We start from the raw sequence: 16847 nt of genomic DNA, 5'->3' as shown, positions 1-16847 counted from the left end.
CCAGCAAACATATCCCTGTTGCTGTGCTTTTACCGACAAGCTACGAAGGGGGGGAGCAACACATCGCACTATTATTTGATGGAGGCAGCAGAACATGAGGGAGAAACCTAGAAAACACATGCATCCTCTTAGAGTGCTGAATGAAAAAGAAGAAAGTATTTCCCTAAATACAAGCAGCAGAAGGATACAAGTCAGACAATCAATAGGATTGTACAGAGGCTATGCTCCAGGGGGCGATCAAACACAAGAAAAGGAACTCAAGCCATTGAATAGGAAGCAAACAAATGAGTGACAGTAAAGCCAACCAGTGGTAAGCAGTGGTTGGGCTGTAAGTTCAGAGTAGGTCTTTCTCAACCAAACAGCTCTGACTACCATGTAAACAAGACCTAAACAGACCTGTGGGTTTGAACAATGATCTGGCTGTCTCCATCATCACTCACCATAAAGCATGGTTGCCAATAAGAAAGAGGGTGGATTTTGGGTGTCCCCGTCATCAGCAGAGCTATGAGAAGGTAGAGAACTGTAAATAGACTAGCACTTTCTGTGGTCCCACTCAATGGTCAAGCCCCCGGGAAGAAAGAGACATGGCTATCCAGAAAAACATACAAGGGCAGGGTGGTGCAGCTTTACAGAGCCACAGAGACTGATAGACCGGTTTACTTTTTCCAATTTATAACTCCCATTCTACTCTTCATCGTGTCTGCCTTCCTCCTTCTTAGGTTAGAAAGCTAATATTTTTTTGGGGGAGCCAAGAGGGTAATTTTCTTTTGAAAATAGTGGTTTGTGTCTCTGAAAACTGCTCAGTGCCACTGCTTCAGGAGTAGTATATCCTCATCCCTTTCCTCTTTCTTCCCACAGGTCCTGTATGAGCAAGGCCTCACCTTGATGACCATGTTCATATGCATCTCCGCTTGCAGCATATGGCATCTCGTTCGCACTTTCTTCCTGATGCCGCGGACTCACATCCCCTACCCTGTACCTGAGGACTACAGCTATGGGTAAGGAACCGTGTAGAGACACTTCCCTCGGGCAGAACCTCTTCTGCTTCAGGATTGTAAGGGATCTCTTGCAGTCCAAGAGGTCTCCAAACTCATTGTCATGGCATGGCTTGTCATACACCAGCCGTGTGCTGCTTCAGTGATCATGCATGCCACATAGATGCATGGCCTGCTGTCCTCTGCTACCATTTGCCTGCTTGCAAAACAGCTTTTATCTAGGGTTAAAGACATCCTGCAGAAGTCCTTGAAAAGAGTTTCTGTTGGTAATCCCTTATTCACTTTTGTCCACCATCATCTTCCCATGTCGAATTAGTTTCCTTATCGTTTTAACTCAACGTGTATCACAGAAATGTTTTCATTTGACTTTCCTGATCTTTGCTCTAGCTGAGCTATATACATAATCCCTCATTGGTTGCCCATCCTTCAACAAAACCTGCAATATTACAGGATCATCTCTCCACGCAGTCCAATGTCATTGCCATAGGCCTTGAAGTCCTTGTAGACTGCATCTACCCAGCCACTCTCTGGAATGCTCTGTTGTACAGAAGTGTTTCCTTCAGGTTGGACTGGTGAGAGCGAATGATGGAGCAGTGCTGAGTAGAAAGGTGACACAAGACCTTGAAGCTGATTTTCTGTCCTAATGTTTGTCATTTTGAGCCCACACTCATTTGAACCTGTGAACTATACTGTAGTTTTCAAAGTACTTATAAGTTATTTGGGTTTTTTTCTGACCGTAAACGGACTGCTGAAGGTGCATGTTGTAGGAAGCTGGCCTGGTGTGTGGTGAGCACCTATGATGTTATCACCTTATACCAGGCCCAGGTATCCCCTGTTAGTGAAGTGTTTGCAATGCCTAGAAGTCAGGCTCTCTAGAGGTAGCTGTGGATGAGCAGCCAAGACTTATCTAGGAGACATGCAAAGCTTATGCAATAGTCACACAGCACTATCACACATGAAAGAATCGCACAGTGTTACAAAAATTAAGGTACTTTATTATGGTAACACAAATACTAAAATACTAATAGCCAGTCCACCCAATTGGAGGTAAGTAAACACACTAATTATATACACAAAAGCAGTCAGCGAGGAGCATAAAATCAGCAAGCATTGGCAAAAGCATTAGAAAATAGTGAGGGCCCTAGGGGAGGGCCAGACCATGTACTAAGAAAGTGGAATGCAGGATAGTCCTCCACCCAAGGATGTGGAGTCATTAGAGGGGAGCTGTTGGGATTAGCAACTCCAATGGATAAGTACCAAAGTGACCCCTAGCAACCAGGAGAGCACAGTTAAGTACCTGGTTTTCCCAAAACGAACAGGAGGACTTAGAAAAGGGATTGTGCATGACCCAAACCAGACTGGAAGGTCCCAAAGGTGGATTCTGGCAGAAGAGGACCTGCAAAGGAAGGGGGCCAAGTCTAGTTTGTGATGGAGTGTCCTGTTGTGGTAAGAGACACTGCCCCCTCTTCTGTGGACGCAGGACCAGGTCGACAGGAGATGAAGAAGACCAACTGTGCAGCACAGGAGATGAAGAGGAGTCCCTGAATTGATGCAGATGGTGTCCCACGTCGGCTGTCAGGTTGCAGTTGGTCAGTGGCTGGTAGCAAGTCTTGGCAAATGCAGAAGATGAAAAAGAAGTGTTGCAAGGTTGAAGAGGGCCAGGAAGGCCCAGGGAACGCGACCCCAGGAGGAGAGTCTGGGGTGACCCTCAGCAGTCAGGAGAGTCATCAGAAGTAGTCGCAGCCCCCACTGGCAGCAGGCACAGGAAGTCATAGTGAGGCCCAGTCAGCGCACCCGAAGAGGAGTCCCACGTCGCTGGAGCAGCAGGGAAGACACTGTGCTTTGCAGGAAGGAGTGCTGGGGTCCAGGGCTACACAGAGCCTGAAGATCCCTTGGAGGAGGAGCAAACAAGCCTTGGTAGCTGCAAGAGTCACGATGCACAGGGGTACTGACCTGCAAGGAGAGGCAAGGGTTTACCGTCTCCCAAGCTGGACAGTTGTCAGACAGGACCAAGGGGACCACTCCAGACCACCACCTGTGATGCAGGATCCATGTGGTTCCAGAGGAGAGCAGATCCACATAGCCAGTTGTCATTGCAGTTGGTGCCTACAGATGCAGGGGAGTGACTCCCTCACTCCAAGGGAGATTCCTTCTTGCTTCTTGGTGCAGGGTGAAGTCTCGCTGACCTCAGAGGATGCACAGCCAGGGAAATGTTGCAGTTTCTGGAAGGAGCCGGAGAAACAATGTTGCAAAGCAGAATCGTCGCTGGAGTTGCAGATTGACAGTTCCTGAGATTTGAGAGTCCAGTTGCAGTTCCAGTGGCCAGAAGATGAAGTAAACAATGCAGAGGAGTCCTGCTGGAATATTGCCGTCAAATCTGAGGACCTACCCAAGAGGGAGACCCTGAATAGCCCAGGGAAGGGGTTTGGTCACCTAGCAAGGTGACCACCTACCAGGAGGGGGCTGTGACCTGGCCACTCAGATGCTCCCAGGGGCCTCTGCCCATCTTGGATTCAAGATGGCAGAATCAAGTGGCCACCTGGAGGAGCTCTGGCCACCCCCCTTGGGTGGTGATGGGCAGGGGAGTGGTCACTCCCCTTTCCTCTGTCCAGTTTCGTGCTAGAGCAGGGACTGGGGGTCCCTGGACTTGTGCAAACCGGTTTATGCAAGGAGGGCACCAAATGTGCCCTTCAAAGCAAACCGGTGGCTTGGAGAGGCTACCCCCCCCAAGCCATGTAACATCTATTTCTAAAGGGAGAGGGTGTTACCTCTCTCTCCCAAGGAAATCCTTTGTTCTGCCTTCCTGGGCTTGAGCTGGTCAAGCAGCAGGAGGGTAGAAACCTGTCTGAGGGCTGGCAGCAGCTTGGGCTGCTCAGAAAACCCCAGAAGACTGGTTGGAACAATACTTGGGGTCCTCTAAGGATCCCCCAGAGTTCATGGAATCATACTTCCAATACTGGCAACAGTATTGGGGTATGATTACGACATATTTGATACCAAACATGCTCAGGTTCGGAGTTACCATTATGTAGCTGGACTACAGGAGTAAGCTGTGTCCAGTACATGGGTAAAATTGTTCCCCGCACTTACAAAGTCCAGTGCAATGGAACTGAAGTTCGTAGGGGCATCTCTGCCCATGCAGGCGTGCCCTCATACACAAGTACCTGCACCCTGCCCTCTAGGCTGGAAGGGCCTACCATAGGGGTGACTTACAGTGCCCTGGTGCAGTGACCTGTGGTCAAAAGGTGCATGCACCTTGTCATGGAGCCTGCAGCGGCGGGCCTGCAGACACATTTTGCATGGACTCCCGTGGGTGGAACGATACATGCTGCAGCCCATGGAGAACCCCTGGTGCCCCAGTGCCCTGGGTATCTAAGTACCATATACTAGGGACTTATATGGGGGCACCAGTATGCCAATTGTGGGATGTGCAAAGTGCTAAGCAACCAGATTTAGAGGGAGAGATCGCAATCCCTGGGGTCCTGGTTAGCAGGATCCAAGTGAAAACAGACCAAGCATACTGATAGCAGGCAAAATGTGGGGTTAAACATGCCAAAAAGAGGGTACTTTCCTACACGTCATTGCTCAATTGCTACAAAGCCGCAGTTCACCCTGGCAGGCAAGGAACACATGACAAGGAATAAAAGTCCAGACACCCAAAGCCTCACTTCGAAGGCCTTCACTGGGTAGAGGCTGCTGCCCTGAAATGATATGCCGATATCCAAATCATGGGACACATGGCTCCACAGTGGGGCAGCTATGATAGGTGGAGCTGGTACAGGGATGCCTTGATGGTAGCCTTAGAGTTATCTCCTACCCCTGAAACTTGGTGGCAGAGTATGCTTGATGCCACCAAGAGTATTTCAAGATGGCTGCACCAAAGCATCATGGCCGCCCAGCCTGCCCGTGATCATGGTGTGGCAGCTGTCAGCCAAGAAAGGGACTGTGGTGGAGGCAACAGGCTGTCCTCGCTCAGAACTCAGTGGCATGTTCTGGAATATGGGGTCTTCTTTGGTTGGCATGGCTTGAAATGACCAGGAACATAGTGGCATCTTTTGAAGTAGTCGATGATGTCATGAAGTGGCATGGGATGCCCTGGTGTTGTGTGCCAGAATCTAGACGAGTTGGTGATGGTCTGGTACTGGGTGGCATGTTGTACAACCGCCTATGATTCCCTAGCACTGTGTGCCATACTCTAGAACACCCTGGAATGATGAGGGATGGCCTGGTACTGGATGGTATTATCTAGAACAGACTGATGTCATGAGCTGGCTTGAGATGCTCTGATGTTGTTTGGCATGTTCTTGAATCGTTTGGAATGGTTGGCTAGGTACTGGGTAGTATGGTCTAGAACATACTGTGATTCCACAAGGCTGTGTGCCATGTTCCGCAATGATGTGGGATGGCCTGGTACTGGTTGGCATGATCTAGAACAGCCTTTGGAATTATCTAGAACAGCCGATAGTGCTCTGGCAATGGCTCGCAGGATCTTTACCAGCCTTTGATGCTCTGGTAAAGAGTTGCATGATCTAGACAGCCTATGTTGCCCCGGGCCATATTCCAGAGTACACTAGTATTGCATGGGTTGGTTTGGTACCGCATGCCATTATCTAGAAGAGCGTGTAATGCCCTGGTACTGGGTAGCATGACCTAAAAGGGCATAGGGTGCCACGTTTTAAACCTGGCTTTATGTGGCAAATGCTGAACTCTCATGCAGTGGTGCTGTACTGCCTGGTACAGTGGCATGTGCTAGAACAGCCTGTGATGACCCATGTTCCAGAACACCCTAGAGTGGCATGGGATGGCTTGAGCTGGGTGGTATCTTCTAGAACAGACTATGACACCCTGGCACAGTGTGCCATATTTTAGAAAGGTGTGGGATGGGCTGTTACGGGCAGCATGTGCTAGAACAGATTATGATGCCCTGGCACTGGGGGCATGTTCTAAAACAGACTTATGTTCTATGCCCCATGTTCCAGAACACCCTGGATTGGCGTAAAATGGAATGGGTGGTATAGTCTAGAACAGACTATGAAGCCCTGGCACAGTGTGCCGTATTCTAGAAAGGTGTGGGATGGCCTGGTACTGGGTGGTATATTCTAGAACAGACTATGACGCCCTGGTACAGTGTGCCATATTCTAGAAAGGCATGGGATGGTCTGGTACTGGGTGGCATTTGCTAGAACAGTCTATGGTGCCCTGGTTTGAGGGCATGTGCTAGAATACCCTAAAGAGACGTGGGCCTGGGTGATATATTCTAGAACAGACTATGACACCCTGGCGCTGAGTGCCATATTCTACAATGGCTTAGGGCCTGGTACTGGGTGCCTTGGCCTGGTACTGGGTGACATGGCCTATATCTGCCTCAGACACCCTTCCACTGGTATGTTGTCCTGGCACAGTGTGCCATATTCTATAAAGGTGTGGGATGGTCTGGTATTGGGTGGCATGGCCTAGATGTGCCTTAGATAATCTTGCTCTAATATGTTGCCCTGGCACTGGGTGCCATATTCTATAAAAGTGTGGGATGGCCTGGTATTGGGTGGCATGGCCTAGATGTGCCTTAGATACCCTTGCTCTAATATGTTGCCCTGGCACAGTGTGCCATATTCTATAAAAGTGTGGGATGGCCTGGTATTGGGTGGCATGGCCTAGATGTTCCTTACATACCCTTGCTCTGGTATGTTGCCCTGGCACAGTGTGCCATACTCGGGGACACCCTGGGATGTCTTGATATGGCCCAGGACGGCCCCCTCTGCCCTGCTGCAGTGTCTGCCCTCCCTATCTCTGACACTCCCCTCCCTCCACTGCTGGGCGGCCGCCTTGTCACAAACAGCCTGATAAGCCCCGTGTACCAGCTGGACGGGTGCCCAAGGGCGGCTGTGGGAACAGATGGGGGAGGGAGGCTGTGTGGGCACCTCTGTGCCCTGGGCACCCCCTGTCCTCTCCTCCCTACTTACACCTTTCCCTCTCCAGCTCTTCCCCTCTCACCTTATTATAAATATTTATCTCTTCTCATTCTCTCTTCACTTCCCTTCTCCCCTCCTCTATTCCCACATTTTCATTGATTAATCCTCCTCACTCTCCCCTTCCTCTTTTTGGGCTCATTTTCCATCTTGGGCTCATTTTCCATCTTCCCTCCTTTCTCGCTTCTCCAGTCTTCTCTGCTTCCTCTCCAGCTCCTCGTTTAGCTTCTGCATCCCTCCTTTACAGTTCTTTCCTTCTTCCTTCACATCGCACAGCTTTCTCCTCTTCTTCCCCCGTTTCTTTTCTCCTCCTCGCGCTTTTCGACTTCTCTCCCGCTTTGTCCTTTCATCTCCTCTCTCTTTTTTGTTTCCAGTCCTTTTAACTCCACCCTTTCATTTCCCTCCTCCCAGTGCCCCCTCTCTCTCCTGCTCTCTCACTCTTGTACTCCCTCATGTTCACTCTCCCGCCTCCTGTCCCTGTCCCCCCACCCTTCTCCTTCACTCCCCTTTTCTGCCCTTCTGCACACTTCCCAGCTAATTTTCTTCACTACCCCCCCTTGTTTCACTTCGCCCACCTCGGTCTCTTTCTTCACTTCAGAGGAGCCTGGTTTATAAAGAGAGCAGAGCTCTCGGTGTCGGATTTAAATGCACCCCCCCCCCCCCGGTGAATGATGCTGCAATAGATCTCAAAACTCCCAGATGATGTCACGAAACTTACACACATTCTATGGGACCTGGTGAAGGGAACTGTCAGAGGTGCAGCAAAGAGATGCTTGTGTCCCCTGCACTGGGTTGGGGGGGGGGGGGGGGGGGGGGGCTTTAATGGCAGTGTTCTGGCCTGAAGCCAGCTGTGGTGTTCAGGGCCCCCTCAGTTTTAATAACACCCTGATCTGCTGGCAGGGTCTGTGTACCTCTCTATTAATGGCAGGGTTCTGCCTTCCTGTCAGGGCTAAAGAGTCCTCAGGTTTAATGGGACAATCCAGTGAATGATGGCACAGTTCACCCCACCAGAGGTCATTACATGAGCAGTGTGCAGTGCCTGCTGTTGGGGCAGGTCGTTACATGAGCAGTGTGCAGTGCCCGCTGTTGGGGCAGGTCATTACATGAGTAGAGTGCAGTGCCCGCTGTTGGGGCAGCTCATTACATGAGCAGTGTGCAGTGCCTGCTGTTGGGGCAGGTCATTACATGAGCAGTGTCCGCTGTTGGGGCAGGTCATTACATGAGCAGTGTGCAGTGCCTGCTCTTGGGGTACCTCATTACATGAGCAGTGTGCAGTGCCTGCTGTTGGGGCAGGTCATTACATGAGCAGTGTGCAGTGCCTGCTGTTGGGGCAGGTCGTTACATGAGCAGTGTGCAGTGCCCGCTGTTGGGGCAGGTCATTACCTGAGCAGTGTGCAGTGCCTGCTGTTGGGGCAGCTCATTACATGAGCAGTGGTCAGTGCCTGCTGTTGGGGCAGGTCATTACATGAGCAGTGTGCAGTGCCTGCTGTTGGGATTAGAGACGGAGCAGTGTGCAGTGCCTGCTGTTGGGGCAGGTCATTACATGAGCAGTGTGCAGTGCCTGCTGTTGGGGCAGGTCATTACATGAGCAGTGTGCAGTGCCTGCTGTTGGGATTAGAGATGGAGCAGTGTGCAGTGCCTGCTGTTTGGGGCAGGTCATTACATGAGCAGTGTGCAGTGCCTGCTGTTGGGATTAGAGACGGAGCAGTGTGCAGTGCCTGCTGTTTGGGGCAGGTCATTACATGAGCAGTGTGCAGTGCCTGCTGTTGGGGCAGGTCATTACATGAGCAGTGTCCGCTGTTGGGGCAGGTCATTACATGAGCAGTGTGCAGTGCCTGCTCTTGGGGTACCTCATTACATGAGTAGTGTGCAGTGCCTGCTGTTGGGGCAGGTCGTTACATGAGCAGTGTGCAGTGCCCGCTGTTGGGGCAGGTCATTACATGAGTAGAGTGCAGTGCCCGCTGTTGGGGCAGTTCATTACATGAGCAGTGTGCAGTGCCTGCTGTTGGGGCAGGTCATTACATGAGCAGTGTCCGCTGTTGGGGCAGGTCATTACATGAGCAGTGTGCAGTGCCTGCTCTTGGGGTACCTCATTACATGAGCAGTGTGCAGTGCCTGCTGTTGGGGCAGGTCGTTACATGAGCAGTGTGCAGTGCCTGCTGTTGGGGCAGGTCGTTACATGAGCAGTGTGCAGTGCCCGCTGTTGGGGCAGGTCATTACCTGAGCAGTGTGCAGTGCCTGCTGTTGGGGCAGCTCATTACATGAGCAGTGGTCAGTGCCTGCTGTTGGGGCAGGTCATTACATGAGCAGTGTGCAGTGCCTGCTGTTGGGATTAGAGACGGAGCAGTGTGCAGTGCCTGCTGTTGGGGCAGGTCATTACATGAGCAGTGTGCAGTGCCTGCTGTTGGGGCAGGTCATTACATGAGCAGTGTGCAGTGCCTGCTGTTGGGATTAGAGATGGAGCAGTGTGCAGTGCCTGCTGTTTGGGGCAGGTCATTACATGAGCAGTGTGCAGTGCCTGCTGTTTGGGGCAGGTCATTACATGAGCAGTGTGCAGTGCCTGCTGTTTGGGGCAGGTCATTACATGAGCAGTGTGCAGTGCCTGCTGTTGGGGCAGGTCATTACATGAGCAGTGTCCGCTGTTGGGGCAGGTCATTACATGAGCAGTGTGCAATGCCTGCTCTTGGGGTACCTCATTACATGAGTAGTGTGCAGTGCCTGCTGTTGGGGCAGGTCGTTACATGAGCAGTGTGCAGTGCCCGCTGTTGGGGCAGGTCATTACATGAGTAGAGTGCAGTGCCCGCTGTTGGGGCAGATCATTACATGAGCAGTGTGCAGTGCCTGCTGTTGGGGCAGGTCATTACATGAGCAGTGGGCAGTCTCTGCTGTTGGGATTAGAGACGGAGCAGTGTGCAGTGCCTGCTGTTGGGGGCAGGTCATTACATGAGCAGTGTCCGCTGTTGGGCAGGTCGTTACATGAGCAGTGTGCAGTGCCTGCTGTGGGGTACCTCATTGCATGAGCAGTGTGCAGTGCCCGCTGTTGGGGCAGGTCATTACATGAGTAGAGTGCAGTGCCTGCTCTTGGGGCAGCTCATTACATGAGCAGTGTGCAGTGCCTGCTGTTGGGGCAGGTCATTACATGAGCAGTGTGCAGTGCCTGCTGTTGGGATTAGAGACGGAGCAGCGTGCAGTGCCTGCTGTTGGGGGCAGGTCATTACATGAGCAGTGTGCAGTGCCTGCTGTTGGGGCAGGTCATTACATGAGCAGTGTGCAGTGCCTGCTGTTGGGGCAGGTCATTACATGAGCAGTGTGCAGTGCCTGCTGTTGGGATTAGAGACGGAGCAGCGTGCAGTGCCTGCTGTTGGGGGCAGGTCATTACATGAGCAGTGTGCAGTGCCTGCTGTTGGGGCAGGTCATTACATAAGCAGTGTCCGCTGTTGGAGCAGGTCATTACATGAGCGCTTCACATGGTGACAGAATGCAAGCGAAATGTTTCGATTTTTAAAGAAAAAATAAGTTACAGGCAAATAGAATGAACTAGCTTTAAGGAAGGAAAGAATAGTGCAAATAAAAAGAAAGAATGAAAGTTAAAAGAAAGCAAGGTGGAACGTAGGGACGGAAGAAGAGTGGGAAGACAGAGGAAGACAGAAAGGGAACAACAACAGGAGGGAGAAGAAAAGAATAAAACTTGGAGAAAGAGGTAGCAAAAAGAAAAAGGAAGAAACACAGAAACAAAGAAAAAGAGAGAAAGAAAGGAAAGCAGAAAATAGAATGAATCAAGGAAAATAAATGCGACGGGTGGACAGGTGGTGGAAGAAAAGAAAATAAAGACTTAGTAAATGGAAGGAACGCAAGAAAGAGGGATGGGAGAAAGGTGAAGGAGGTACAGGAGGACAAGACGAAAGGAAGGAACAAGATATAAGAGAATGGTACTAAATAAAGAAAAGATGGAATGCAAGAAGGGCAATTAAACATGAATGTATAGAAGGACAAAGCTGAAAAGGCACCTAGGAGTAAAAGGTACAGAACAAAAGAAAGATTGAAAAATGGAGGGAGGAGAAGGAAACGGGAGAAAAGAAATAAATCAAAAGTAGGAAAAAATTGAGAGAGAAAAAGGAAAGAATAACTCAAAGAAATACGTCAGTGCTGGTAAATGTGCAGTTTGTGGCCACATTCATTCCTAATCATTCTGTAAAATGCATCATTCCGAAGCCTTGTCCTCTGGCGGAGAGTGCCCACCGGCTCCTATCTAGGACATTTCGCTCCATGTGGCTCCAAGTGGGCGTTATTTTATTTTTCTGGCTCCCCCCTTGCATGGCCAGACCACTTGAGATGGTTGGGGGCTTGGGTTATTCTTCCTGCACCTTCTGGAGATTTTAAGTAGCATTGGCTTGAAAACTCAAATGTACTCTTTGTGTCGTCCACCCTTTAAAGGATAAACGCCGTTCCCGGCCGCGCCCTCTGTTGCATTTCTTGATGTAGACCAATGGTTCCCAACCTGTGGTCAGGGGACCCCTGGGGGTCCCCAAAGCCTCCTCTGGGGGTCCGTGACAACTCAGAAAATTAACTAATATTAACAGATTCGATCCCCAGCTCCCAGTAATGACTCAGTTGGGGGTCCCCGGATCCCAATAATGATTCAGTGGGGGTCCCCGGGGTCCAGTAATGATAAAGAGGGGGCGGGGGGGGCACAGAAGTCAAAAGGTTGGGAACCACTGACGTAGACTGTCCCTGTGGTGCGAAGGGTTTCCTTGTCAGATGTGACTGATTGCCTAACACTGATGTCCTTTCATTCGCAGCATCACTTGTCAGAAGTCCGCTTCGTACAGCCTGAGCATGGCGAATCCCGACTCTCAAGATGGCGTCCGCCACAGGAGTGTAGAAGAGGCCGAGAAAGGACCGAAATCCCTTCTGGACAGAGGTGACTGTGCCCATCATGGTTCCTTTCTCAGAGCTTCTTGGGTTTGCCATAGTCTCTCCTGCCTTTACCTCCTTCTCCATCCAGCTTTATCCACTAAGTGCCACCGCTGGACGTCCCGTATACTCGCGCCCGGATGCTTTGCTGACCCCCCCTACACTTCAGAACCAGGGTTGCAGGTAAGTAACTTTCGTCCCCTGTTCGCAGCCCAGTCATTCATACCAGGCATCTCCAGTTTGAATCTATTCTCAAGGTTCAAGCGTTTGCCTATCCAGCATTCAGTTGAAATATTGCAACTTGACAGCCTTTCAAACCTGCCAGACATCAGTGTTCCTCAGGTGAAACCTTACTAGTGCTTCTTGGTATAACTGAGGGCAAACCACTACCGACACCAGTCCCTCTAGAGAAGGCCGGCTTAGGATGGGCTATAAGGGTCCGGGATAAGCAAACCACATGTTCCCTCAGGAGGGGCACAGCGAATTCTAGGGAGAGAGACTTTTCCCACTAACACTACTACATCTTTGCTTTTCCTGCCTTCTAAGAACTTAGGGGGTCATTATCAACACGGCGGGAAACCCCGCTGTGTTCATGCTGGCGGTCTTTTCACAGACCGACAGCCCTCTTGAGACCGCGCCGGCTGTATAATAGACATTCTGCTGGGCTGGCGGGCAGAAACAGTGTTTTCCTGGCGGGGGAACCCACAGGGTATTTTCCACCACCGCCGGCATGGCGTTCTGAACCGCCATGTTCGTAATGAGGGCCTTGGTTTCTGAGGGCTGCCAGGGCACATCCCTGAGTCACGATAAGATCCTTGCACAGTTACTCCACTTGCTGTTTTGTAATGTAGCGGGCTGTAACTTCTGTAACTGTCTTGCAATTAACTATTCCCCGAATCTCCATAACATAACTCATTCAGTTTCTGATGCAGCCGAAGTTTATGCATTTTGTTCGCCTTAATGTAGTTTTCGCCCGCTGGTGAATTTAGCATCCACAGATGCCACCTTCTAGGTATTGTTCAGAAAATTGACTGCAGCCTCCCAAAAAAAAACCTTTTTGGAAGTGAGCCTTGCGGTTCACATATTGGCATCTTCAGCATAGTGTAATCTGATGCTGGATATGTGTATACTGCATAAAATCCGGAGTGATCCAGGGTGACATGAAATATCTACACACTCCACATAGGTGGCAGTGGAGTTGCGGTGCCCATGAAGGCCCCAGTCCCACTAGGCTACCGTTGACGTATTTACTCTTGAGTTTGCACTAGAGGCACGGGCTCAGAGCGCTGCTTTCTGGGAGGTCATCGTCCTGTCTAAGGCGCAACCAGAGGTTGCACACACCATACCATGCTCCACAACTTTGTCTTAAACAAAGGATATCCTTCAATTTTTTATGACTTTGTTTAGACTCATGAGTTGCATTTAGAGAAATAGATGCAACTTTTATCTCAATGCAACGTATGTGCCAAGCGCCCCCTCTCATGTGACGCCTGTCGAGAACTTTGAGCACGACCCTGAGATGGAGAATCACACAGTGTTTTGAAGATGACCCTTTCTTCGCTCGGAGCACGCCCAACCCTCTCAAGTGGTGAACAATACTGCCAAGGTGCCCAACACTCAACCACAAACTGGAAGGGCACACAGTTTGGAGCTGCTGCTAGTGCACAGTGGTAAATCCACCGAAAGGCATGTCACTTAATCCAAACAGCGTGCTGCCCAGTTGGGACTGCCAACAGGTCAACCTCAAGAAAGGAAGGGGTTTATTGTCCGCAGAAGACTAACAGTTATGACGAAGGAGTATTGGGTCTATTCTGGAACCAAGATCCTTGACTGATTTCAACCCCAGTTCTTCTGGCCAGAATGCCACAGTCCAAAGACTAACTTAGTCTGACCTGAGATCAGTCTCCACTAATGAGTGATCATCCAGTTGCAAACCTTAAGCGCGTGTGTGCAGAGAAAAGAAGTTGTGCCACCCTGGTCACTCGCCACCAGAACTGGAGCATGTGTCCAGGGGTCACTGGGGTCCAGTTGTGGCAAATGGAATCGTTAACCTCTCTAGGCCCAGGGTCTGCCTTCAACTGGACCTAACCTGAGCACCAGCGTCAACCCTTTACCACGTGACCCTCAGGGCGCGAAGTCGAGCCATCCAAGGCAGGCTGTGAACTCTGAGCGACAACTTATGGATGGTTTTGTTTTTTCAAAAAAGAAAATACTTTATTCAGAGCGTATCTTTGAATACTGCTCATAAATAACACAATAAGAGGAACCCACCACAATACTAGAACAAGGCAAGAGGGCTCTTTGGCAGTATTTACAAATTACATGAACAGCAGTCCTACAGGTTTTGATCTCCGTTTTTTGAGTGAAAAGCTGCTTGTGAGGTTTGCTTAGAGGAATATCTGATGATATTGTCTACTGAATATTTGCAGAAAGATTTATATTATTAATTCCAGTGGGACAATATTATTAAATAGCATGTTTAGGACATAATATTTAGGTCACGTGATGTTCTGATGACAGTATTCTGGTACTATATCGCCCACAACGAGCGCAATCTCGCTGACCAATCTTCTGAGTTCTCCACTGGAGAAGCGTAACCAATGCATGCGCTCCACCATGGACCATTGGGTGGACATAATCGGTGGCGGTGAGGATGTCACTGCATGCAGGGAACATGCAATGAAAGCATGTTGTGGCCTCCCTTGCATGTCAGGAGTGGTGCTGGTGTCCGTGTAATCCTCTGCCTCGTTCGACCCACCACCCAAACATGGCCACCCTTGTATACCAACCTCATGAAGGGAGACGGGCAGCAGTTACCAAAGCAGACCCCTTAGAAGAGGGCACTAGATCTGGTCTTCTGTTCGTGCCCACCAGTATCCCTAGAGGTACAGTGCTTAGAAGCCGCGGTGGGGGTAGCACAAGCCACAATCACACCTCGGCTCAGATCTGGGGAACCACGTGTTTCATGGGAATTGTAAAGTCATGGAACGTGTTGACATGACCGGTATATTCTGCGCTTTCAGTCACCGATATACGTTCATAGCAACCAGGATCAGCCACACATTGGGGTTTAAAGTACAGCATTTTAGCAGCTGCCCACTGATTTAGCTGAAGTCTGCAGAATGAGGGTTTGTAGACCACATTAGCTATCGTAGGCCACACCAGCCACCTTGAGACAAATCCACAGGAGCCCCATGGGGAGCCTGAGGCTCTCTGGGCAGGCAGCATGCTGGTCCTGCAGGGTTCAGGGATGGAGGGAGCACACTATGGTGTGCGCAGAGCCGGACCTTCTTTGGGGTTCTGCATCATCACCAGCAAGTGTTGTGTACAGTCGCCTCTCACAGCTTCCACACTTCGTGGGTTGCTGGACTCTTTCTGGACAACTTTCTGTTTCTTCAGGGTAGTTCTCGGACTCTGCGTCAGCTGACGTCGGGCTTCTCCCCTGCAGGGCAGGCACACAGCTCCCCTAGTCTGATCCTGACCTGGCCCGGAGACAGTCCACCAGAGACCTCTGCCCTGGTGCGTTTGAAGCCTGGGGGTCACTCCAGTACTCTGAAGTGCACTTCCCTTCTGGTCCGGTGTCTCCTGGTACAAAGTCACAAAATGTGCACCCACTGAGTTTGTGCCCACTGCTCAAGGCTTGGAGACGGACAAGGACATGAACTCTAGCACCCTGTTCTCTCTTTGGTCACGTCTGGATTAAGGAATGCCCTAACCGTTAGCTGGTGGCGCTTGCAACATTACATGGGAGACATCTGTCAGGCACATGCGTCAAAAAGAAGGTAAAACCTTGGTGACCTTCTAACATGAAACATAAGGAAGGAGCACATACTCTCCCAAGCCGTGCAGGTATTTTCCATCCCAGCGCTACCCATTCTGACAAGCTTGCGGGTGCCAGCGGCACCCTTAAAGAAATCAAAGCCATTTGGAGAGTCAGTGGTAGCCTGAAGTAGAAAATATTTCTCAAAGAGGATGGAATAGCAAGAGTCCACCGAGTCACAGTGCGTAATTGGGTGCAGGGGAGTCTGGGCCTCCCTAGAATGTGAGTAAATCTATCACACCGATGATGAACCACCTCCATCTGGGCAACTCTAACCATGACTGAACCTCAAGATTCAGTGGCATGGCTTCCGGATTTATACCGTTGTGTCACTTTTAAAAGTAGCTGCATCCTTGAGCTTACGTGACTCCATTCGGTGCGTTATGCAGCAACTTTCGCATGTGAGGTAGTTGGTGCAGCACTAGCGTAGACATTCCCTGCCAATGAAATCATGTACAGTGCACCCAGGTATGGGTAGAAACAGTTTACGACCTAATCTAAATTAGTGTCAGCAGACCTAAGACTTTTCAAATCGTTCTTGCGGACACCAAAGTATTCACATAAGTATTGCGTGTCCCCCTCATTTCACCAGCCACTGCCAGGCCAGGGCACAAGGACCAGGTAGACACACAGGAAGTGCCTCAAGATCACCAGACGGCCTGAAATCCAGAAGCCAATTCTGTCATTGGCTCAACAACAGGGACACCGATGAATCCTAGCTCTGTAAGTGCAATTCCCTCACAAAGGGCAAGGCCATTTATTGAAGCCTTGAGAAGGGCAATATGAGGTCCAGATCCCATCGTAGTCGCATCACCGGTTAATCCTGTAGTAAGAACCCGTTAGGGTGTAAATCAATGGAGTAAGATGCTGGTATTGTCAAAAGTCCTCAGAGAGAATCATGGCTGACAATATACAGTTGGGCTTTTCTAATTGCATCAGAGTTCCATTAGATATTAAATACTGCATTACAAGACATGCTGCTGCTGGTGTGATGTCACTGTAGGTTTCCTAGTCAAGGATCCAGAGGTAGGGCCAAATCGGACATTTAGTTGAGGCTCGCTGTTTGTTTTGGTCATTGAGGAGACCCTGCATGTGAAAAGGGAGAAACCGAATGGCCAAGGCCATGTCAGCTGACAGCAGAGAAATCAGGCA

At 50.2% G+C, this 16847-nt stretch overlaps 1 protein-coding gene across 10 annotated transcripts in view; it reads left to right on the top strand.

Annotated features, from left to right (window-relative positions):
- The window catches only part of LOC138293717 (equilibrative nucleobase transporter 1-like), a 383365-nt gene that overhangs the window by 321906 nt on the left and 44612 nt on the right, over positions 1–16847 (top strand). For all 10 annotated transcript variants that reach the window (XR_011203087.1, XR_011203090.1, XR_011203089.1 and 7 more), the window contains 2 exons: positions 859–998; positions 11761–11882. Coding sequence is in view for 7 of the 10 variants with exons in the window: in XM_069233048.1 (XP_069089149.1) it covers positions 859–998; positions 11761–11882 (262 nt within the window). In the remaining 3 variants the exon portion in view is untranslated. The remainder of the gene's footprint in view (positions 1–858; positions 999–11760; positions 11883–16847) is intronic.

The sequence above is a fragment of the Pleurodeles waltl genome, chromosome 4_2 (genome assembly GCF_031143425.1).
Source record: "Pleurodeles waltl isolate 20211129_DDA chromosome 4_2, aPleWal1.hap1.20221129, whole genome shotgun sequence".
Classification (NCBI taxonomy): domain Eukaryota; kingdom Metazoa; phylum Chordata; class Amphibia; order Caudata; family Salamandridae; genus Pleurodeles; species Pleurodeles waltl.
Note: the sequence above shows the minus strand (reverse complement) of the source record. Positions and strands in the feature narration are given on the sequence as shown.